The 24,359-nt window shown below is 41.3% G+C and overlaps 1 protein-coding gene across 10 annotated transcripts in view; it reads left to right on the forward strand.

The window, feature by feature from the left end:
• Positions 1–24,359, forward strand: part of cdc14ab (cell division cycle 14Ab) — a 169,015-nt gene that overhangs the window by 116,101 nt on the left and 28,555 nt on the right. For 8 of the 10 annotated variants that reach the window (XM_084692546.1, XM_084692552.1, XM_084692545.1 and 5 more), the window contains 3 exons: positions 6,182–6,244; positions 7,040–7,181; positions 11,839–11,926. In XM_084692546.1, the coding sequence (XP_084548672.1) occupies positions 6,182–6,244; positions 7,040–7,181; positions 11,839–11,926 (293 nt within the window). Of the gene's footprint in view, positions 1–5,723; positions 5,791–6,181; positions 6,245–7,039; positions 7,182–11,838; positions 11,927–24,359 lie in introns of all 10 variants that reach the window. The other 2 variants (XM_084692551.1, XM_084692548.1) reach the window with 2 other exon arrangements.

Consider the following 24,359-nt stretch of genomic DNA (forward strand, 5'->3'; position numbering starts at 1 on the left):
GATGCTTGAGTCACCTGTTGCCACTCGCAAAACTTTGGTGAACCCCTCGTCCTCAACAATATAAATCGGTCTACAGCATTTTGCAATACATTTGGCAACTGTGCTAGTCACCTTGTCACAGGCAGACTTAGTGAGGGCCCTACGCTGTTCAGTGAGGGTGGTTTGGCGCGTTCTACTTGAACTCCCCTCGCCGACCAACGCATGCTTCGCGTTGAGGTGGTATAGGTTACTTTAGGCTGGTATTGCCTCGGTGAAACGATAACATTCAGTCATTTAGCATTCAATCATTTAGCAGACGCTCTTATCCAGAGCGATAACATCTTCCCGCAGAGCGTGCATATCACTTTGGTTTTATTGGATGTTCCATAGTTTTTTTGGAACACAAACTTCTCATCCAGAAGTTGCAGATTGGGTGGAATTGTGGGTATATTACGTTAAATGCGTTAAACAAAAATAACAAATTAATCCTGTAATTTAATCATAACGCGTAACGCGTTATTTTTCACTGCCCTAATATATACAGAACAGTAGTGAATCCCTCCATTCACGTATTCAACAGTAACTATAGACAATAACAGAAAACATTAACAGAACTATTGACAAAAATAAAGTGTTCATTGTCCATGCCTCTGGGAGGGGGGTAGAGGGGCACTAGCCCTGTGTCCATGCCTCTGGGAGGGGGGTAGAGGGGCACTAGCCCAGTGTCCATGCCTCTGGGAGGGGGGTAGAGGGGCACTAGCCCAGTGTCCATGCCTCTGGGAGGGGGGTAGAGGGGCACTAGCCCAGTGTCCATGCCTCTGGGAGGGGGGTAGAGGGACATCTACATTTTTTTCATGTCCTCCAACCACTGCTCCTTGGGAACAGCCTCTACAGAGGGGCAGTACACGGTCCCCTTGTACTGACTGTGTCCAGTCTGGGCTGTCCTGAACTGCCCGCATTTCTTGCATGTGGTGTGGGGTACATGGTGGGTTAGTTTTCGGACTGGAGCAGGAGGTGCAGGGAACATACCTCCCAGGGCCTGTGGAGCAGCGACGAAAACAGGCACCTGTGAGGTCACCGGAGCCAGCACCAACAGACAAGGGGCCGAGGGTGGAGCAGGGAAGAGCTGACGCTGGGCATGCATCTTTATAGCCACCGGTGTCACATCTGTGGACGGGACCTTTCTCTCTCTGGCCCACGGTGCTGCAGGGCAGTTGGTACTGGAGAGCCGGGCTTGGGTGGGGGAGCGCAGATGGAAGGCGCACATTAGCAGGGGGGAGTGGGTAGAGTGCCGCAGACAAGCGACTGGGCCAGTTCAGCCCCTGCATAACCACAGCGTTGTCCTGCTTCTTCACCCTCTTGTTGTGCCACTGCACAAGGGTGGTGTGGCTTACATCCACTAGCTGCAGTGTGGTCTGCTGCATGACCCATTTGCCAAAATGCACTGCCTGATTTTCCTGTAGTCATCCAGGATTAAATTCCATCTGGACACTGCGCCAGTCCCCTTCTTCTTGGGAGAGCGATGGATGGCACAGAGCCTGACGAAGATCAGTTCAATCAGGCGGCAGCAATCAGGCCATTGGGCAAGCGGGGCAGTGGTGGTGAGTGCGTGCCTCTTCATGTTCTCCACCCCTGGAGTGAACTCCTGCCTTTTCTTTGGAGAACTGAACCTCCCTGTGTCCAGCCTGCTCTGATGTTTGGCAGCAAAGGTAACCCTCTGCTGGTCGTAGTCCAGCAGGTTCTGCCACAGAGCAACAATGTTGCTTCCCTACACACAGAGAACACATGAGAAGACAAAAAGATTTGCAAGTGTGAACATTTTTGGCAGGGCACAGAGGTAATGTAGCAAGTCAATAAATGTTATTGACCTGCTGGTTGGTGAGGGCCAGAGAGAATTGGTTCCTCAGCTCCACCAAACACTCTGCCAAGCTGTCAACTCTGTCTGAGCCCGGCATGCCAGAGTCAGCCACAGCCTGAAAATAAATAAACAAAAATAAGCATCACAGTGGAAAGTCAGTGAAATGGGACAAAACAAAGATACGTTGATTTTCTTAAGATACCAGGGAGGGAGCAGGCAGGGAGGGAGCAGTCAGGGTGGAAGCAGTCGGGGTGGAGCAGTCAGGGTGGAAGCAGGCAGGGTGGGAGCAGTCGGGGTGGAGCAGTCAGGGAGGGAGCAGGCAGGGTGGGAGCAGGCAGGGTGGGAGCAGGCAGGGTGGGAGCAGTCGGGGTGGAGCAGTCAGGTATCAGTTTGATACCAGATATCAGTTTGACATGGCACAAATGCCCGGCCAAACACTTTCCAAGCTGGCGCTAACAGCAGGGCTGGGGGTCCTCACAGAGGTGGTAGACGGGGTCCTCAGTGAGGATGGAGGAGGAGCAGGACTGGGGGTCCTCACAGAGGATGGAGAAGGAGCAGGGCTGGCGGTCCTCACAGAGGATGGAGGAGGAGCGGGGCTGGGGGTCTTCCTCGCCACAATATTGGGCTTCACTGAGGCAGACTGTGACCCACCAAAGCGTGATTTAGTGAACTGAAACAGAGTTAATGTTGTTATTCAGCACATACAAAATGATTTATACAAAACATGAATAACTAAGAAAAGATTTACCATTGTTACACTCAGAGGGGGCCGCAGGAAAGAAGGCTGGGCTGCAGCACCAGTGGACAAGTCTGAAGCCACAGACTGTGGTGCCTGAGGTGGCTGAGTGGCAGTCTGCTAAAACAACAGCATGTCATGTAATGTTACAGCAACAGCATTGTAATAGACATGAGATGCAAGATAGTCAGATATATGTTTTTTATACATCACCTTAACAGCATGGAATCCACAATTACAGACCATGGACCCTCCAAATAGGGCGGTCTGTCCACGGGCCTGCATGGGGCATTTCTCAATCTGAAACAATCTGAATAGTTATTCAGCCAGAGTCACTCAGTGTACAGTCCATTGTCCGATATTATCTGCACCATTGTATTGACCATTTTTCATCAAGTGACCTGCAGTCTAGTGACTGTAAGAAGTAATAAGAACATATTTTACAGTACTTTACCTTTTGATAGAGGCCATGTCATTTCCGCTGCCTTGGGGCAGGTCTATTGCCTCCAGCAGGCCAAACCCCTGAGCCAGCAAATGCCCTCAGCCTCGCCATCCACTCTCCATCTCCCATGGATTTATGGCTCTTAGGCTTGGTGCTCATCTAAAATAACAGACATGTTAATAACTGTAGTTACAACTATGTATGGAAGTGCTGAACCAACTTGTGCATGCTCATAAGTACAGTAACATAAGCAAACTAGACAGCTCGGTTTAGTTGAGTTTTTAACAGCTTACTGTATCTACAATGATTGACAGCTGTCATTCTTACCAAAGCTTCAGGTAGGATCATTATGAATTCCATTATTCATTGGAGGTAGACCCACTTTAAATGAATGTAAGTAGCTAAGTGGCTACAGTAAGGGACTAGTTAATATTTACACTAAAACCGTAGAAGTTTAGACTCGGTACTGTAAACAGACCCTGCAATGTCAACAAGTTAATACTGAATATTGGTTACGTTACTGTACTGCACTGTCTGTACTGTAGCTAGCTACCTACTGTACCTCCGCTTGTCAGACGTAATAGACGTAGAGCTATAGCACGTTAACTAGTTAAATGCATGGACGGCTTAAGAAACCACGGGCCCCTGGGCCTGGATGTGTCGAGTTGAAGGGCCCATATTGCATGTACTCAGCGCCTCTAAAGTCCTATAGATAAACTGAGGGGATAAACACTCACTTGAAAGGAATCATGATGGTTTCTTTCTTGTGACATCTTCAAAGTGAATGTTTAGGCTATTCTTTAGTTTTTCAGTAGGACTTTTTGGGCCCTGTTATTGACATGAATGACTTAAGCCTAGTATATACCGGCTACGGCATATCATATCATCATATTAATACAAAGTTAATAACAGCGACTTCACGCAGAGGCTCTGGCTTAGGGGCCCCCTGGGCTCATGGGCCCCTGGTGCCGGTAGGCTCGTTCGGTAATCCATCCCTCAGTAAGACTATTGGGGCCCTGTTACTGACACGAATGACTTAAGCCTAGCATGTACCGGCAACGGCGCATCGTGTCATATCATCATATCAATACAATGTTAATACCAGCGACGTCACGCGCGGAGGCTCTGGCTTAGGGGCCCCCTGAGTTCATGGCCAAAGCTAGTAATCAGAAGGTCGCCAGTTCGAATCCCAGCTGTGCCAAATTACGTTATGTCCTTGTGCAAAGCACGTCACCCTACTTGCCTCGGGGGAATGTCCCTGTACTTACTGTAAGTCGCTCTGTATAAGAGGGTCTGCTAAATGACTAAATATAATTAGATAGTTTTGCGGCAATTCTCCTGTTACCCAGAATGCCCCGCGGCAAGCTGAAAAGCTACAAAGTTAAAGGTTTAAGCTCAGTTAGATAAGTATTGTTTGGAGTTTTGTTGTTGTGTTTTTTGATATGTGTAATGTGATGGGCTTTAGTTTGGATAAATTAAGTGTTCACCCTGAGTGTGACTGTTGTCCAGTTAGATGGCGATCTAACCTGTCTTTTTTAGACTTTTTACAGCTAGTTGACGCTGCAGTTATATACATCTGGATTCTGATTACAGTATCTGGATGATGTATGTTGGGCACACGACTTGTTTTATATTAACATGTTAAATTGTGATATCTTGTTTTGGCTTTATTGAATATTTGTATTTATTGAAAATGCTGTATTTTTATAACCTGTGTCATAACATGGGTTTATAATGTGAACATACACAGTGTACATATGTTTGTACAATTACAAATAGTTTTTTCTCCTGCAAATCTGGTTTATTCAGGATAATATTACACATTTCAAATGAGAAATTCTGTTTTTTACAGAGAAGTTCAATTAATAAAAGTCATATTTACCGGCAAAGAACAGCCTGTCATTTAATATTACAGATATATCTTGTAAATTTGGTGTAGGAAAATTATTTTACGGTTAATTAATGTTAATAAAAAATGTTTTACTGTAATTTAATGGGTTCAATCTGTCCCTCCTAGCTGCCAGATTGTTCCTGTTTTTTTTACTAGTTTTTTACAGTGTATATATGACTTGATATATGCCTGGACTTGGTGATCTAACTTTACTGTATATCTGTACTGTACTTATATTAATACTGACAATGAGATAATGAATATCCTTAATGGGTATCCAACATAAAAAATACATTGTTCAGAACTAAACTCAGGTACATTAACATCTTTCGTTTAATGTATTCTTAATTCTTATTTAATTTTAGTCAAGACACGTGATTTTATTTGAGCAATTATTGATAACCATAGACATGGATAGATAGGTTTGACTTTGGCAGAGTGGATGTATCTAGGGGGGGAAGCACTCCCTGCCTCTAGCATGAGCAAGCAAAATACATAGAATATGAGGCAGGGAGCAAAAATAATAATCCTCCCTTATGGATAGCAACATACAGACAGCATGGGGGAGATTGGGATGGCGGAGGGTGGCAGCAGTACAATAAGATAATAACTGTGATTGTAGGAGTATCCATGCAGCCTTATAATGCCGCCTTATCGGACCTGGGCCAATGGGCTTGAAGCAGGCAAACACATGTGTAGTTAATGAGTGTAATTAGGCACGCTGCCCGAGTGCCATGCCTGAACTCGGCTTCGCTCGTTAGTTTTAAGTTTTAGAAAATTATTTTTGACTTTCAATGACACGCACTTTTATTTTTAGGGATGCTTCCTTTGGAACTTGCACATACAATCTAACCATTCTTGATTGCCTTCAAGGAATCCGGAAGGTAGGTTTTGTTTATCATCCTTGTGTTGTATTTAGACAATACTGGCAGAATACTCATATTAATATACTGGATACATGATATGCATTTTATCCAAAGTTACATACAGATGATGATTTTGAACCTACAACCTCTTGATCTACAGTCAAATGCTCTACAATTGAGCCATACTACTTTTCCAGTTTATTGCCTAAGGATTTAAGAAAGATAATGGAATACAAGTGCAGACTTTCAGTTGTAATTAGGGAATCAAGCGACGTAGGAAGGAATCCTAATTACAGTGCAACGTATAAGTGTTGCTGTGCATAAAGATTACACTTTTGTCTGGATTGCCTGGGTCAAGTCCCAAAACTATTTAAGAGGAATTTATCCCCTCTGCTCTTTTGTGTTGCAGGCCCTTCAGCATGGTTTCTTCACCTTTGAGACCTTTGATGTGGATGAATATGAGCACTATGAGGTGAGGATATAATGAATAGAAAGGAAGCACTTGCAAACATTCTTATCTGCTTCTCACAGGTGCTTTGTTTCCTTGCACCTAAACAGCTTTACCTTCACAGAAAGTAGTGCTGTGTTACCAAAGTTGACCCATAGACAACATATTTATATCTTTGCACTTTTTTTTCAAAATCACACTGGGGAAAGCTAATTTAAGCCTATTTTTCTCATGTTTTGGTTCAATTGCGCATTCGTCAATCTTTTCCTTTGCCTTTCAAGGCTGCAATTCGCCTTTCTATCAGCAGATGTCGCAAGGGTTCCCTTGCACAAGTGTCTTTCAGACAAAAGTTAAATAGCCTAAATAAGATATGTGTAGCAAACATATTTGCATTTTACAATTACAATTATTGTTACCACTATGCCATTACATAATTGCGCTTACTAGTCAACACACAGACTTGTCTGTTATGTGCATAATTGTGAAAAATTTCATGAGGTCTATAAAGTGCATAAGCTTCACATGGGCGTCTGTGTTGACTGTGTGGTATCATGAGAGGCTGGACCACTAAGCGGGGTGTAGGACAGTGTCACAACCGGACAGAGCAGGCGAAAGTGCATTCAAACAAAGAAACCGGTTTATTCACCAACAATAAAACATATTTCAGGAAGCAAACAGTAGAGGCTTCATAAAGTTGCTCCTCAATTGGATCAACTGGATACTCAAAATCAAAGTTCCTCTGCCATCGAACTGCCAGGTACGCTGTCCTTTGCTTGGTGTGTGTGTCCACTCTTTTGTTCTCTCTCTCCAACACCTGAGCTCCCGCTTCAGAGGGCTGAGGCATTTGCACCTGTGCATTCTGAGAGAAGTAGTTCTTCGTCAGCCATCTTGTGGCATGGTAGCCACTCCTGGAGAGAAACATAACGCATCTACCACACGTCCTCTCGTGATGCCACAACTGGTAAGCGCAATTATGTCATGACATAGTAGTAACAATAATTGTAATCGTGAAATGCAAATGTTTTGTAAAGCAGACAAACAACTAATAAATGCACTTTGCATTCACACATGAGCGAATCAAATCTTATTATATGACTTTGATAGTTTGCAACTATTTTGCAAATGGTAGGCTAAACCATTGATGAATATAATAAGGTAGGCCTAATAAAAGATGACGGCATGAGCGGGGGCTGTTTTGATCATTGGATTCACAATGGTGTAACCCAGGGGTTTTCAACTGTCCCAGGGACCACCATTCTTACTATAAAGTAATCCGCGGCCCACTGGTGTGCCTGCGTGTGCGCGCGTGCCTACGTGTGTGTGTGCGTGCATGTAGATAGAAGGAAGTTATAACATTAGCTTTCATTTAAAAACCTCAAACACATTTTTATGTATCTACTTAAAAACCTCAAACAATATACATAGAATCTGAAAATTGTAAATGTGTATGTGAGATTCTGGACACTAATTAAAAAAAATATGTGTGTGTGTGTGTGTGTGTATATATATACACACACACACACACACACACACACAAAAATTCATGGTGGACTAATCAACATAGGCTCGTGTCGCGGACCCCCGGTTGAAAACCCCTGGTGTAACCGATCGTTCTAGAAGGCTTATAAATTGTAATAGAGACACGGACAGACTACTGGGCTCCGTGACTCCTCGATTCGGCCGGCCACACTTTTTCTCCACTCCTTTGTACTCGACTTACTCCTTCACAATCAATTTCCCCCTTTTCTAATTCGTGCCTAACATTATAACAAGCCACTCAATAATATTGCTTACAAAAGCATATCTGAAATATAGCTGCAAGCGGCGATGCGGGTTCCTCCGCAAAATATTGTAAAACATGTACACTGTAGAAGATCGAGACTTGGACAACGAGAGCAAAACGACTTCATGTTTGGCCAACATCAATAGGCTGAACGGGGATTTGAACTCATGAGCAAGTCAGTCTCTCTAGCCTCTCCTACACATCAACGGCTGAGATATTATAATTAGTAAGGGCTGAGTATTAACTTTTCATAGGGTATTGAAACTCTTCTTGAGTTGATCTCTTTCCAGACTCTAAGTCAATGCACAACTAACAAGTCATGTGGACAACCGGGCTAAGGCAGAGCTCATATTCAGCGCCTTGAAGGAATAGCCTGTGACAGTTTAGCAGCCGACTCTCTGGTCGTGTTAACTGCATTACACAACATACACAATCAGAGTGCCCAACAAGATTATATTAACTAACCAACAATAACATTACAAACATCTAACTGAACAAACACAACAACTAAAAACCCCCGCACGGCTTTTGTAACCAAACTATTTCCACAAGTATTTGCGTTTTTGGACATGCCGCACTGCATGCTGGGTACCCAAGTGGCTGACGCTAATTATCTAGCTGTGCTTCGACTGCATGATATGAGTATTAGTTTTTGGTCAGCTTTGGGACAAAGGTTAAGAAACGGTTGACATTTCAAAGTGAAATTGCATGGTATTTCAGAATGATGTCTGCCTGTTTAACTAAACAAGTAATCAAAATTGACAGGCCAAAAGACTGTCTGGATTCGAATCTGTGACCTTGCGCTTTGTAGCACAACGATTCAACCTATTGAGCTACATGCAAAGCTGAGAAATTCTGGTCAGTTTCCTGTAGCGTGGATTGGTCAATTTGGCCAGAGTTTAAACAGCTGTAATTCAATGATCTTTTGACATATCAAGGTGAAATTGCGCATGGTACTTCAGAACTATGTCATCCTGTTTAACTGAACATATATCCAAATTTAAGACGGACTCAAACAGTGTGGCTGGATACGAACCTACGCCCCCTTATACTTTGCAGGTCACCGTTCCAACTCGTTGAGCTATTCTCAGTGTTGAATATTGTCATGTTCAGTTACTGTACAAAAAAGTAAGCTGTTTCTTCTGTGGTAAGCGTTGTTGGATTCAGCCAAGGTTGAAACAGCTCTAATGCAATCATATTTTGACATACCAAGGTGAAATTGTTTATGGTACTTCAGAGAGATGTCTGATGATCAATATACTTCATTCGAGCTAATTTGGTTGTAAATCTGACACTACCATACGTAGACTCCATGTAGCTAGCTACTGTTGTAACCCTGGCTTGTTTTGCAGTGGTTTACACGCTCGCTTAACAGATGATCGGAGTGTTGTTATGGGCTCAAATAAACACTGCTATGTTTTACAACCGGAGGATTGACCGGAACACTAGAAACCGGTCTGTCCAAAAACCAAATGTGATAAAATGTTTTGCCTCTGACTGGTTTTGAACCTACAACCCTTTGTTTATCAGCACAACATCTCAGCCAATTGAGCCATTGCCAGAACTGGAATTGGCAATGTTCAGTCATCAACTTTATAATAAAATAAGATGTTTCTCCAATGGCAAGCATTGTCAGATTTGGTCCAAGCTCAAACAGCTGTAATTCAGTCATATATTTACATATCAAGGTGAAACTTTGCAGGGTACTTCAGGGTGGTGTCATCTTAAAGCCTATTGGGTTTGAAAAACCATCATTCAAAAATAAATTTGATTTTGTGACACAAACTTAGAGGCAATGTGCACATTTACATAAATACACCCTTTTCAGACATTTTGTATTTGATTCAACTGTCTTAGGTAACATTTTTAAATATGTCAATGAAACATATCTGTACAAAATGTCAAGTCAATTTGACCTTTTTTGTAGGAGGAGATCTATTTCAAAGGTTTTCCCAAATTATCACTGTACAGGAAAACACATCATGGTGGACCTTATGGGTCCTTGAGGCTTTTTTTTTTTTCCTCATGAAAAATGAGGCATGCAAACCAAGTTTCAGAAAAATTGGAGAATGGGGTGGAAATGCAATCACTCTGAAAAGTGGACATTTGGGTGTGGCCTGTGGCGCCCCCTATGGTCTAATGTAAGGTAACAATAGGCTAAATTCATTTATTCTTGAGCTGTAAGTAGGCCTATCTGAATGGAATGCTTCGAATGTTGGCTAGCTGTATTTGAGTAAGCTAGACAACGTTGAAAGGAACCAAATCCATTGATTCACTGTGCGATCTATCATTAGAAGGAGGGATGGAATATCTCACCTTTCAAACAGTCTGACAGATGCATTCATAGTTCACCATCAAAAAAAGAAAAAAAGAAGTCCTGTGCACAATGCAATACTGAGATTAGCCTTATTCTATTTAGTCCATACATGTAAAGGGAACAAAACGTCAGCCATTCTAAATTATCTGTCAGTCTAGTTGTAGTAGATAAGCCACCTACTTGATTTATCAAATGCAACTTTCGTTTTTTCGCCATTCACACTTGAAACTGGAGTCCCAATGTTACAGTAATAGCCTACATGAAGCCACAGTAGACATTATGATATTATCTACTTCCTATTATAGGCTACACTGCCTGTTTTGCAATTCCAAAAGTTGTTAAATTCGCAAAGTATTAACATGTAGGCAAACATTAAGTAAGCCTATAGCCTAGAATTTCCAAAGAAATTACAAATGTTTTGTAATGTCTTGACAATAAATGAAAAACATGTATGTTTTGTCAGTAATAACTGGATCTAATTAGACCATTGAATGTTTATGATGTCCCAGTGTGTTTTCACTTTTGACTGGGGACAACAAAGCCATCTTGTCAGCCAACTATAAATCTTTGATCATGCCAGGCTACTATAGCCAGGCTACTATAGACCAACTGCAGTCTAACCAAGCCTGGACTGGTAATCTGGCATACCAGGCAAATGCCCATTGGTTCATTTTCCATACTGACACTGGGCTGGCCCAATCACATCTCTTAACAGGCTCCACCCCTCCGTCCGACTGATTTGTGGTGGGCCGGTCTGAGCAAAAATGCCAGGGCACACAATAAATAAAACATGCGAGCATGTAAGTGTATCCTGGTACATTTATATATTCTAGGCTGTATATTCTACATATAGAAATGTCATGAGATCCAGTGTGTGTGTATGTGTATGCATTGCTATAAAATGTTTAAGTCCTGACTTCTGAACACGTCTGATTTCAGAACAGGCCCAGTTTCCCAGACATGTATTAAGCCTAGTCTTAAAGTAAGAGAACAATGCAATGAAGATCTCCTTTGAAAAAAAATTTGGTCTAAGACTAGGCTTAATCCATATCTGGGAAACTGGGTCTTAGTCTTTAGTTTGAGTTTGTGTTTAATCATGCTGGAGGCTAAACTATTTTGAATGTCTAAATAACAGAAAAGTTGGGTGTATTGCACAGAACCCCAAGGACATGCAGTGTTGCATGTGAAGTGGTTTTGGATGAGTGGTTTGTGTTTGCGAGAAATAAATATCGCCTCAATATATAAATACGTTTGCCACCATGTTGAGCTGTACTTAGCAATGAAGCCATGTATCTTGCAAGAAATAAATATAACTGAATTGAGATGCACCGACGTGTTGGAACCATGGATCTCACAAGCCACCAATGAGGGCATTGCACTTGCATTCACCGCCAACGGACACCGTAGCAGTTACTGCCAACTGGCACTGAACTAGTTAGAGTAAACTTAGCAACCTTTCACATGATGTGAAGGTGCCTATGATTTTGCAATTGCTGTGTTTCCTTTCTTTCACTTTAGCGAGTTGAGAATGGTGACTTCAACTGGATAGTCCCAGGAAAGTTGCTGGCCTTCAGCGGACCCCACCCCAAAAGTAAAGTGCAAAATGGTAAGATACATCTTTTATTAACTTGTCATTTACAGTATAATGTCACATTTTCCATTTCAGTAGAGACATGCATAATTGTCTATTGTTCTCTAGCCCAAAACCATCTATATTACAATTTTGTTTATATATTTAGAGGTGAGCCCATGACAAAAAATAGGGTTAGTTTCATTCGGCACGTACAAACAGTGACTTCGCCGATTGTGCTTTCACTTGCCAAAGCGTCAAGCAGCCTGTAGTTTTTAGTAGGGGTTAAAGGTTTTGAGCTGCATGACCGCTTGTGCCTGGTGCAAAACTAATCAAGATTAGTCAACACAGATTTTTGTGCAACAGCCAGAGTATTAATTTTAATAGCAGTCATCACCTACATGCATCGATCAATCTATCTTGACATCAATTTAGATAGATGAAGTTGACAAATTGCATTGCTAACTGACCTTCGACAAATTACCAAGATTGCACAGCAAGCTCCATAGCTAAAGGTTTATAAAATAAAGTTAATGGAAACCAGCAAGCTTTTTGTTAGCTATGTATACTAGTATACAACCAATTGTCCAGCACAGAGTTGCCAGTGTAACTATGTAAATATATACCATGCTTACATTGTTAATCTAACCAATCAGAAACATTTTCAGAATAAAGTTCAATCGCCAAGTCGTTCACACAACAAGGAATTTACTTTGGTGGGCAGGTGCATACAGTGAACAAATAAGAAACCTCTTCACAATCCTGTCAAATAAAATAAAAACGCCTAAAAAGGGCATACCCAAAGTAAATTGAAAGCTGTTCTTGAACCATTTGGAGTATGATTGTGGTCTCTTGAAAGGTGACACTGAAGTTGTTTTCAGGACCCCTGTAAGCCCTACTGGTTCTGAGTGATAGAAGCTTGAACACAATGAAATCGAAAGGTTTATTTCCGCCTGGATTTTGTTTTGAAAACGCATGCAAAGCATGAAAAGCCTAGCGGTGGTAGGTATTAGCTTGAAACCTTACCTAATTCAAATCGTCAAATGTAATACCACAATATATTCATATTTACAAGTTTTTCAGTACACCCAGGCGTTTTCTTTTGGAGACTCCAAAAGGACCTTTGGTAACCAAGGTCAGATACTTAAGATAAAAAGGTATTACTTTTCATAATTGTTGTCTCTAATGAAAGGTGGTACTTAGAACTATCTAACCAAACAATTTTTGTTGGGATGTTTTGCATTCCTGGACCACTCTGAACCTTTTAGGGTGAGTACAATCTTTGCTGTTGCGACTCGATCTTGAAATGGTTTATATCAATGGAATCACAAGAATCGTAGCTTTCCAACACTATATGACGTGTAGCAATCTAAAATATTATTTTGGTGGCGAGGCGATTTAGACAACTTAACAAGCTACAACCCGCCGGCAGGCCAGTGGATCGCAGGTCACCAGGTTGTCAGCTTTACACCCGAAGTCAGACTCATCCCCATCAGACGTGAGGCCAATGAGGGTGGTGTCATCCGAAAACTTCGGGAGTTTGATGAACTGATTACGGGAGGTGCAGCTGTTGGTGTACAGGGAGAAGAGCAGAGGTGAAAGGATGCAGCCCTGAGGAGATCCGTTGCTGGTGGTCAGAGACGTAATTTCCCAGCTTTCCGGCACTGCTTCCTGTCAGACAGGAAGTCAGTTATCCGCCTACAGGTGGAGTCAGGCACGTTCAGCTGGGAGAGGTTGTTCTGTAGCAGAGTCGGAACGATGGTGTTAAATGCAGAGCTGTAGTCCACAAAAAGGATCCTGGCGTAGGATCCCGGGGAGACCAGGGGAATGTACTACGAATCAAGATCAACATGCTCTGGATTACTTTGTTACCCGGCTAAGCCAAGCCTAACAATTGCAGTCACGATAAGCGGTACTAGGACGGCGGTTACCAATTCTCTAACTCGACCCAGATCTTTCCAATCTAGAGACGTGCGCGTTCACATAAAGGGGCGGTGTTTGAACCGTATGTCCAATCGCAAGCATGGACGAAACGAGCCGCATATTTTACGCAGGAGGAGCAGACTATAATCTTACAAACTTTTTCTACTCCTCCTGCGTGAAATATTGTAATACAAGCATATCAGGAATACAGACATATAATACTGTATAGGCAAAACTTAACAAAGTCGCTGCTGCCAAGCTGGCAGAAAATAGCAGACGCTGTAAATGCCAAAGTTACATGACTTATTGAAGATGCGACCATATTACACGTGTGCATTCCACAATGGTAAACTTTTGTTGCTGTATTATTTTAGTTGCAACACTGCAGTGGCAAACGATTGTGGAAGCAAATACAAAATAAATATGAAACCATAATTCAAAACGGTAAGTATCAGTAGGCAATACTTGTACATATTTTAAGGCCAACAAGTACAAGGCTGAATTGCCTGAATTAGTCCCCTTTGTAGGATATTGTATAGCTACAAAAGGCCTATAGAAATTGCTTGCAGCCAACAGGAAGAAGAATTGGGCAACGTGGGGGGGGGGGGTGGTGACAGGTGACATTACATTTCAAGTAATGTCACCATGTTCATTCAACAATTATTTATGAATATTGTTGGAGTGAAATGTATTACTGTTCACTGCAGTGACACGAAATACAGTGGTGTAGCTGCCACCACCCACTGTTATCCCACTGTGCCATACAGAGGTAACAGTGAAACTAATGGTCATACGCCAATATGTATGCCATATGTGGTTGCTGAATATTGATCAAATATACCATTTACTTTCTCAAGTGGAGGTCCGAGATGATCAGGAAACTGTCTGCCTGCTCATTTTGGGGGTACACTTTTGAGTTGTATTTAGCACTTGCAACACAGATTTTAAATTAAATTTTTAGTCATTAGGGTTAGCACAGCGTTTAACCCATTTAGCAGACGCTCTTATCCAGAGCGACTTACAGTAAGTACAGGGACATTCCCCCCGAGGCAAGTAGGGTGAAGTGCCTTGCCCAAGGACACAACGTCATTTGACGTCAGGTTGCCAGATCAATTCGGGAATCGTTCTGGCAACCTTCAGATTACTAGTCCGATTTCCTAACCGCTCAGCCATCTGACTCATCTGATGGCGAGTGTGTGAAAGTGTGGCACTGATTGAATTGTTTGTAATGACTTACTAATGGTGGTGGTCTCAACATAAGACACAAGTCCTTCAAGTGCTCATTTCAAATATGACTCAATTGATTAAATTGCTATGGTGTTAAACTCAGCAGGAAGAGGAACTTCTTCCTCCCCCTGAGCCTAGGGCCTCCACTTCAAGTCCAAGACACAAAGTATGAGCAATGAGCCTTGAAACACAGTAGTCAAATGGACACCCTTCAACTTTTTCCAAGTGTGCCTTGGAAAGGGACAATGGGCCTCATTCTCGAACATTTTCTTAAGTTTCTTCTGAATTGTTTCTTACGGATTTCGGAAAAACAACGTAAGAAAGAGACATCTGCCAAATTCATGAACGCTTAAATGTGTTACTACGCAGCAGAAGTCTTCTGAGCTGTGCTCCCCGGGAGGAGATTTCTTAAGTTGAAAGCGTGTCCTCGTGCTCCTGAATTTGCATACATACACGCCCCAACAGCTTTAAGGGCACGCAACAGCAGTGACGTGTGAAGTCAGAATCAACACAATTAGGAAAGCAACAGGAGCGCAAGTTATGTCCAAGCGAAAAGCAACTGGTGCATTGGTGCAACATTATACCACTAAGATGAGCAGTGGAATTGGAACAAAAATACAATTCTAAGCTTTTTTAGTAAGTATGACAAGCCGTATTAACATTTAACCAATGAATTGTTGATATCCAAAATTCGAATTCTTGATATCCAAAATGCAGTTCTTGATACCAAGAATTCATTGTTTTAATGATAAAACGGCTTGCCATAGTCTGTAGAGTTGATGTGAACGCAATCACCAACGATTTCTCACAAATTCATTAACACTTCTAACACAGAGTTTTCTTATATGCGATTCTCCTTGGGGTTTTTTAAGGAATCGCATTTGAGACAACTCTGCCCGACTTACGACTGCTATTTTTAGTTCGGAAAGTCTTCTCAAGTTCAGAACAAATCGCACGTGAGAACATTCATGAATGCCAAATGTTTTCCTAAATCCAATTCAGAAGAAATTCCGTCTTAAATTCTTCTTAACTGCGTTCGAGAATGAGGCCCAATGTTCTTTATTTGTTTCAGGTTGGAGCAGACAATGCCAGGGCCCTGTATAAAAGAACCCTGGAGCTCGATTATAAGGCTTTTAATAAAAATAAAAAACAAAGCTGGAGACAGAAACTGGAATATGAGAAGAGATAGTACATGACTGAATGAATGACACTAAACTTAGTTACTTTGACATATGTTTCTGTGTTCCAAGGAAAGGGAGAACACATGAGGATGATTTAAACTTTTACGTTTCGTTCTTTTTATACCTTTTTGTGGCTTTCTTGTTGTGCCTTTTTTAATCTTTTCTGGGGGTTTTCACCACTTATCTCTTTCAATGTCCTATTTATTATTTTTGAAAAATGCTTTCAAAGTGAATGAAATAGCAATTCAATGAAGGTTGTGAAATTATCATTTATGTATCACTTGTGAAGAGCTGTGTACAGATACCCATTGTTCTTTTTGGTTTGAAAGGTGTTGGTTGAAAGAAATCCCAATTTCTGATATGGAAATGATAAAAAAATGGGTCAAAGCAACCCAAGGACAAAAGGGTTAAGGGGAGACACCCCAGTGAATAGGGATAACACATCAACATGAAACCTCCCCAGTTGATAACTAAAAGTAGGCTAGGTCAAATATTGTTTTCATTACTAGTTTCCTGTAAATGTATGTTTAAATGAGCAAATGATTAAGTTGTAAAATATGATATCATTTGCATACATTTCCACAATGTAAATCAGAACATTGAGTGAAAAACCTTGTTTCATTTTGTCAACATATTAGAGTCCTAAGTTTTTACAAAGGGCACTTTGGATATCTCTTTTTCATCCCTCCATTAATCAGAATATGGTGGCAACAGCCATTGAAGAAAATCCGTTGCAAATTGCACGGTAGACAGTGTTCTTGGTCAGGTTCTCCTCATCACCCACACTATAAAAGTACCCTTAGCAAAATAACGAAACGCTATGCATACAGTCTGTGGGACTGTGAGCGCACAGCTTCAATGTGTCGCATTGGCAACATACGGCTCAAGAAGCTGGCAATATACGTAATTCCCTCTGCTAAGAACCAATATCTTTCAGAAAGACTGCATGTTTACTGCATCGTCAACAGACCTGTAACCTCTGTAGGGAAACTGCAGGGGGTCCAGGAGAGGGTCTGTGATGGATTACTATTGGATACTATTTTGATGTCCTCACAGCATGTTTACAGAGTTTTAGCTTCTGCCTGTATGCAGGAATCAGGTGGACCATGGCATGGTCGGAGTGTCCCAGTGGATGGCATGGTAGGCTCTACTGACTGTAGTGTAGCAGCAATCCAGAATATTCCCTTCTTTTATTGGGCATTTAATGAATTATATATTTATCTATGTATTTGGGAAGTTCATGGCTGAGATTACCTTTCTTAAAGTCAGAGTACAAGAAGTCTGGATTTGCCCGCTTCACACTCAGTATCTGGTACCAGAATGAATCTTTGAAACTAACACAAGTCCATTTCACCCATTTATGAATACATGCTAAATGTATTCATTAGTTATGTTTATCCACTTTTCAAACATATTTGCATTTTACCATTAAAATTGTTTCTGCTATGTCATGACATACGAATTGTGTTTACCAGTGTACACACAAATGCCCATGTAGTAAAGCAAATGTTATAATAATAATCTCTGTCGGAGCCAAATGACACCTGCTTGGGCAGCAATGTGGTGGCCAAGCAGGTCAGATGACCCAGAAGAAACTTTCGACACTGTCTTTGTTTAGCTTACAGTCTCGCTAAACAGAGAAACAGAGACATGACAAGCTTGTCAGCTTTGGCTGGATTCAAACCTCTGACGTTGACGTTTCTAGGACACCAATTTATCCTAGTGAGTTATTCTCTGGAATAGCTCTGGAAATCAGATATCAGTTACTGGTTAAAAATATTAGCAGTTTTTCCTGTGGCAAGCATGGTCAGATTGTCTAAGTTTAAACAGCCGTAATTCAGTTATATTTTGACATGTCACGGTGATTGTGGTCTGAAGATGATCTATGCCAAATTAGGTGAATTTTTGATATTCACCCAAAACGTTTTATTCATTTAGAATGGCGGCCAAATTAATTCAGCTGGTATCACTATTTAACATGTCAGACACGGGATCGCCCCCTAGCAGGTAGATGACACAACCTTTTGTGGACCTCTTTGGAACAGTGTCCCGAGCACCTGTACCAAGTTTGATGTCAATTCAGCAAATATTTCCTGAGATATGATCTTCATCGCCGACTCTGATCAGCTTTACCGGAATGTGAAAAGGTTTGTGAGGCTTGATCTGAAGATAAACTTTGACCTTATACCAAATTTGATGTAAATGCAGTAACGAGGTGCTGAGATATGACTTCACTTCTTTTATGGTGGCTTGGTTGACGACTTTGATTGGCTGTTGCAGTCAAAAGGTTTAGATAATCAAAAAATTTAGATGTATTTTGTGAGGCTTTGTCCGAAGATGATCTGTGGCAATTTTGAAGAAGATTCGACAAGAATTGTAGGAGGAGTAGCGAAAAAACGCTTTTCCTTAACATTCAAATGGCAGAGAATCTATTTGACTGGGCATGACGTCAGAGTGCGTTGAACTTGTCTTAATCCAGGGAATCCAATGAGACCTCATTTTGGAAAATGTGGCATATGATTCATAGGTAACGCGTGTAAACACACCTTGAACTTTGACCCATTGGTGGCGCTAAATGGTTTGAATGGGAGACATGAAAATTGCTGAAAGTGATGAGGGGACAGGTCCCGAAGAGTGTGCCAAATTTCACAACTTCTGACCATGTGGTTCTAGGGGCTGCCATAGACTCCCATGGCAGAAGATGTATAATAATAATAATAACTAGAGAGGGTATAATTTCTGGGGAAATTGTAGGGTGTGCTTGCTTGCTTCAGATGCAGGTGGGTCTGTTTTCCCTTCTAGTGATATTTTCCAGCATTTATCCTACCCATATTGCATAATTCATTAAGAACACCCTTTGAAACAAGCTTCTGTAACAATGTTGTCACTGGCAGTATTTCAGATGGAATTGCGATTCAAATAGTACCGTCTGCTAACTGAAAATAAGCCTCCCAAAACGTAAATAAGTTCGATATTAATTTAGGGGAACATGGCTAATTTAAAAGCAGTTTATGCTAGAGGCAAGCTAGCTGCCGTTGCTATCCACTCTCCACTGATTGTTTGAAAGCGCAGGAAATTAGAACGTTTCTTTTGTAAGGGATTGTTTCTTTTGTAAGGGATAGTTAAGCAATAAGCCCCGAGAGGCCGTGGTTTGCGCTGATTTTAGAACAGTTAAGGGGAGTTGTTAGGCACCACGCGAAGCAGAGTTTTCTCAATTATGGTTATTCTCATCTGCCCAATAAACATTTTAACAATAGTCAGTCTTAACAACAGCAAATCATTTATTTGGCCTCATTTGCCTTTTGCTGAATGAAACGAATCTCGTTTTTATTAAGTGATATTCCCTGGGTCATATGTTGTCAACGATTCTATAGCCCACCCACACGTTGTGATCGTTTGCTATCCTGTTGTGTTCCATTGCGTGTGAGTGAAACTCAGCCACCAGGGTAGGCTAACGTTTACTGTCTGGTATAGCCTATTGAACGCATTTAGACATGGCTATTAAACATAATTAAATGCACGTATAGGCATAAGGCAGTAGCCAGGTTAAATGTTGAAAACGATGTGCAGGATGTTGTTGGAAAATAGCTAAAGCTAGATAGGCTAAACGTTAAGCTAGCATATACAAAAATAAAATCAAACATTCACCAATCAATTTACAATGTGTATTGTAATAAGCAGTGTTGGGAAAGTTCACTTTCTACATGAACTAGTTCAGTTCATAATTCAAAATGTTGAAGTTCAAAGCTCCAAATAATGAACTAGGTTAGTTCAGTTCTTTTTTTCAATATGTGGCTGCCGTCTGCAATACCGCTCTCTCTCTCGAAATTAAGAAAATACTCACCAGACGCAGATCGACAGTTGACTGAGTGACAACACTGTTGACAACACTGTTGTTGCTGCCGCAATCGTCAATGGAGGCTGACAGGCTCTCATGTAGCAAACAAATCAACGTTTTTACAGCAATCTATATTAAAATCTCACCACCTGGCTGTTTTCACAATAGTCATATCCTCATAAAATTTCCCTCTTTCAGTTGTTTCGTGTAAAATTAGCTAGCTACAAAAAATACTACTGACGCTTTCTAGCATGGCAGCCGCCTAAAAGACGAGGCGGTCTCACGGGCGACCTGCACTCGCTAACATTTCAAAGACTGTCACGATCTAAATCAAAAATGCGAGATTGCAGTTCCACTCGAAATCGCTTTCTCTACAAAGCCAAATGGTTGTGATTTTTTTTGTGGGTGGTATTTTTCACTCGTAATCCAAGCTCCAATTTGCAAGCTAGAAAGTCTATCACGTTGTATCCATGCGTCGTTGCTAAAGTGTGTTGACGTGGTGACGTAGCTAGCACCCTTCGTCGACTAAAGGCACTTTGTCCCTATGCTTTGTCCCCACAAAAACGTTGTAACCTCCTAAACTGTGCAACGGAACGTAAATCAAAATACAAGCAACTCAATGGAGACCAAGACAAACATTTTGACACAGGCATTGTGTATGTAGTCCAAATATTGACAAAGTTTTAGGGGGGCAAAAACAAATAATAATAATAATAAATGTGAGATAACAATGGTTTGTGCTTGCCGAAGGCAAGCATACCCCAATAATAATTAATATAGCTGCAAGCAGCGATGCGGGTTCCTCCGCAAAATGGCAAAATATTATAAAATGTACATTGTAGAAGGTCAAGAGTTGGACAACAAAAGAGCAAAACTACTTGATGTTGGGCCAACTACAACAGGCTGCATGGGGATTTGAACTCATGAGCATCCTCTCTGCTATGCACCAACTTTTGAGAATGTATGAGTAGAAAGGGCAGAGTATTAGCTTTGGTCAGCTTTGGGACAAAGGTTAAGAAGCGGTTGACATTTCCAAGTGGAATTGCACGAAATTTCATAATTATGTCATCCTGTTTAACTAAACAGATATTCAAATTTAAGACAGGCTAAAGGACTAAGGCTGGATTCAAACCCACACTCTTATACTTTGTAAGTTACAGTCCATTGAGCTATTCTCAATGTTGAATATTGTCATGTTCAGTTACTGTATAAAAAAGTAAGCTGTTTCTTCTGTGGTAAGAGTTGTTAGGTTCAGCCAAAGTTTAAACTACTCAAATTCAATCATATTTGGACATGCCAACATGAAATTGTTGATGGTACTTCAGAGTGATGTAATCTTGAACCCAATAAGGTTTGAAAACCATCAGTCAAAATGATATTTGATTTATTGACACAAAGATATTGAGGCAATGTGGACATTTACATAAATACACGCTTTTCAGACATTTTGTATTACATTTCTCATTCCATTTCACCTATATAAAAACACACCTGCCCGCACACTATCCCAATCCATGCCATTTACCTCCCTCCCAGAGCAAGTCACGCCAATGCAGAAATACTGTAGCGGACACATGAGGTTAAGATGTCAACCATAAATTGCCTCCCGCAATCAAAACTCATTGATCTCAACACTGTTTCCAGAATTACTCAAAGATGGCTTGAAGACCGCTTTCAAGAACCACAGTCGATTCACAAATCAAGAATAGCCTCATTTGCAATATGTCTATGGCACAGCCCATGATCAACTTCTTGCAAATGATAATGGATAATAGCCGACTCTCACTTCTGATTAAGCCACACAACATGCACTCTCAGGGTGACCAACAAGATTATTTTAACTAACAAACAACATTACAAACATCTAACTAAACGAACGTGTAACCGGCGTAAACTGGTGAAACTCACTCCTCAGGTATGCGGGACACCCGCGTCAACGAATATCTAGCTTTTCTGTGGCGTAGGTGGTAGTGGTTGCGCTTGTAAGTTGAGAGGTGGCAATTGCAAATCCCCGTGGGAGTGAACATTGGCCAGATACCTCTGACAAAGCTTGCAAGACCACATCCGTTACATACGCGTTACAAACGCGACAACTGAAATGCCCTGCATTGCTGTTGTAACCAAACTATTTTCCACAAGTCTTGGCATTTTTTTACATGCCGCACTGCATGCTGGGTACCCAAGAGCGCTGACGCTGATGATGATCTAGCTGTGCTCCGACTGCGTGATATGACGAGATGCTAGCGCTAAGGTCTCCGAGTCTCCTGAAATGGAACGCGTCTTTCTGCCTTGAAACTGCATGCGCATCATCATCAAGACCCCATGTAAATGTCAAGATAACATCTAAGCTAACAATTTCGCCAAATGTGACTGCAGCTTTGTACACCATATGTACTGTGTTATGGTTGTTTGAGTTAAACAACTTGCTTACATTTAATTAATTATGTTAAATGTCATCCAACTTTAAATGTATAAAAGAGAGAATTCCAATCAAATCTGAATTATTTTTTTACTTAGAGGTTTAAAAGACAACCTTTACCTCAACTGACACGCACCAACTCTGAGAACTGAGTTTCAACATCCATTTACACATTTAGTCTCCATTTTCTACTCTACTCTTAAGGCATAACTATGTTTAACTTAATGTCTGCACCTATCTGTCACCAACTGTCTCTGGAGTGGGGGCTTCACAGGGTGTAAACAAGTTAAATTGAAGACTTTTTAAGACCTTTTAATGACACTTCCAATTGAAATTAAGGACCAAATTTGCGATGGAAATACAAATAAAAAGTGTAAATGTACAGTAATCTTCCCAAACACTGATGTCTGTTCAATATGAACAGTATAATAAAATGACAACAGAGTTTAAGAACATTGACTAAATGTGTGTAATGCGAAAGGATAAAACAAAAATTTAATTGCTGTCCTAAATTATATTTTTTATGACACAATGGTGGAGCAGGAACTAGCAATTCCATGAATCCCATGGAAACAAAGGCAAATGTGTGAGATGAACTGATGTAGAGCACAAATCATCCAAGAAGCAGTACTTCACTTGAGTGGTTTTTATTCAGATGACTAATCATTGGATTCAGGTCAAAAGTCTATCACTTGAGCTGGTTTCATTACTTCAGACACTAAAAGTCAGCAGCTTGGCATGCTGGGACATGGAAAGAATAAAAAATGTAGACTTTCATCGAAGTAAAAAATACTTGTTTGTCCTTTTTCATCAATGTCTTCAAAAAAGCAGTCTGCAGAGCTACTGTGTCTGTGGGGTGACTGTCTGTCTCTAGAGGGCTGGCAAGCAGGGCCTGCAGGCAGGTAGTCAGGGCAGGCCAGCTGGATGAAGCTGTCCTGGGGTCAGGGCTGAAGAGAAGCTGTCCACCTGGAAGGGAGTAGTCCAGCAAGTTCAGGTAGTTCAGCATCCTCTGTTGAGCAGGCCTCTGTATGACCGTCTAGACCTGTAAAAGTGAAGAAAGGATCCACGTCAGTTGTGAAAAACGAAGCTTTTTACATCTACACTTGACATAAACTACAGTTTTGACTGTGAAATGCAGTGACATTACTTGAACTTGAATCCAAATATGGTGACCTGATGGAGACCCGGCCATGCAAAGACACTCAAAACATTTGGCTCGATTCCAGGCTCTGGCAGGAGTCTTTAGCTCTAAACTGGTCAATATATACACATCTGACAAAAGACCAGCTCGACCTTTGCCTGTAAACAGTGATTCTGACTGTCAGAGACCTTTTAAATAGGCTGACCGAGTGAAACTAACCTGGCTAACGTAAGTCGCTTTCTCAGGCAAATGACAAATGAAATAGGCTTGTTTTGAAAGATCCTATGTACTGGCCATCTTTACCATGCTATTGTCTACAAAAAGCAGCCCTCCCTGATGTTTTAGGAGTAAAATTGAGTGAACTACAATATTGTTTACACACTGCCAGTGAGCGAGCCGAGTCTGTCTCTGAGGCCAAGTCAAAACAATGTACCCCCGGGATGCAGTCTCACTTTCAACAAATCACAAAAATAAACGGAGCATCTGGCTAGAGGCACAATTCCCACATCTCCTGAACGCTGCCCTCATCGACATTTTTGGTGTCGACCGAACTGTGAAATGGTGAACTTATGAACATGACGCGATCAAAACATGGCTGCCATGGAAGCAAATCGTGACCAAAATTAAAATTCATTTCCAGAAATGCATTTTCATTTTAGGAACGTGGCTGCAAAATCGTGACCACAATTCAAATTTAAATGCATTTCCAGAAATGCACAATGAACGAAAAAGCATTCTGA

This window comes from Hypomesus nipponensis, chromosome 26 (assembly GCF_054491055.1).
Source record: "Hypomesus nipponensis isolate SF chromosome 26, ASM5449105v1, whole genome shotgun sequence".
In the NCBI taxonomy this organism is placed as follows: Eukaryota; Metazoa; Chordata; class Actinopteri; order Osmeriformes; family Osmeridae; genus Hypomesus; species Hypomesus nipponensis.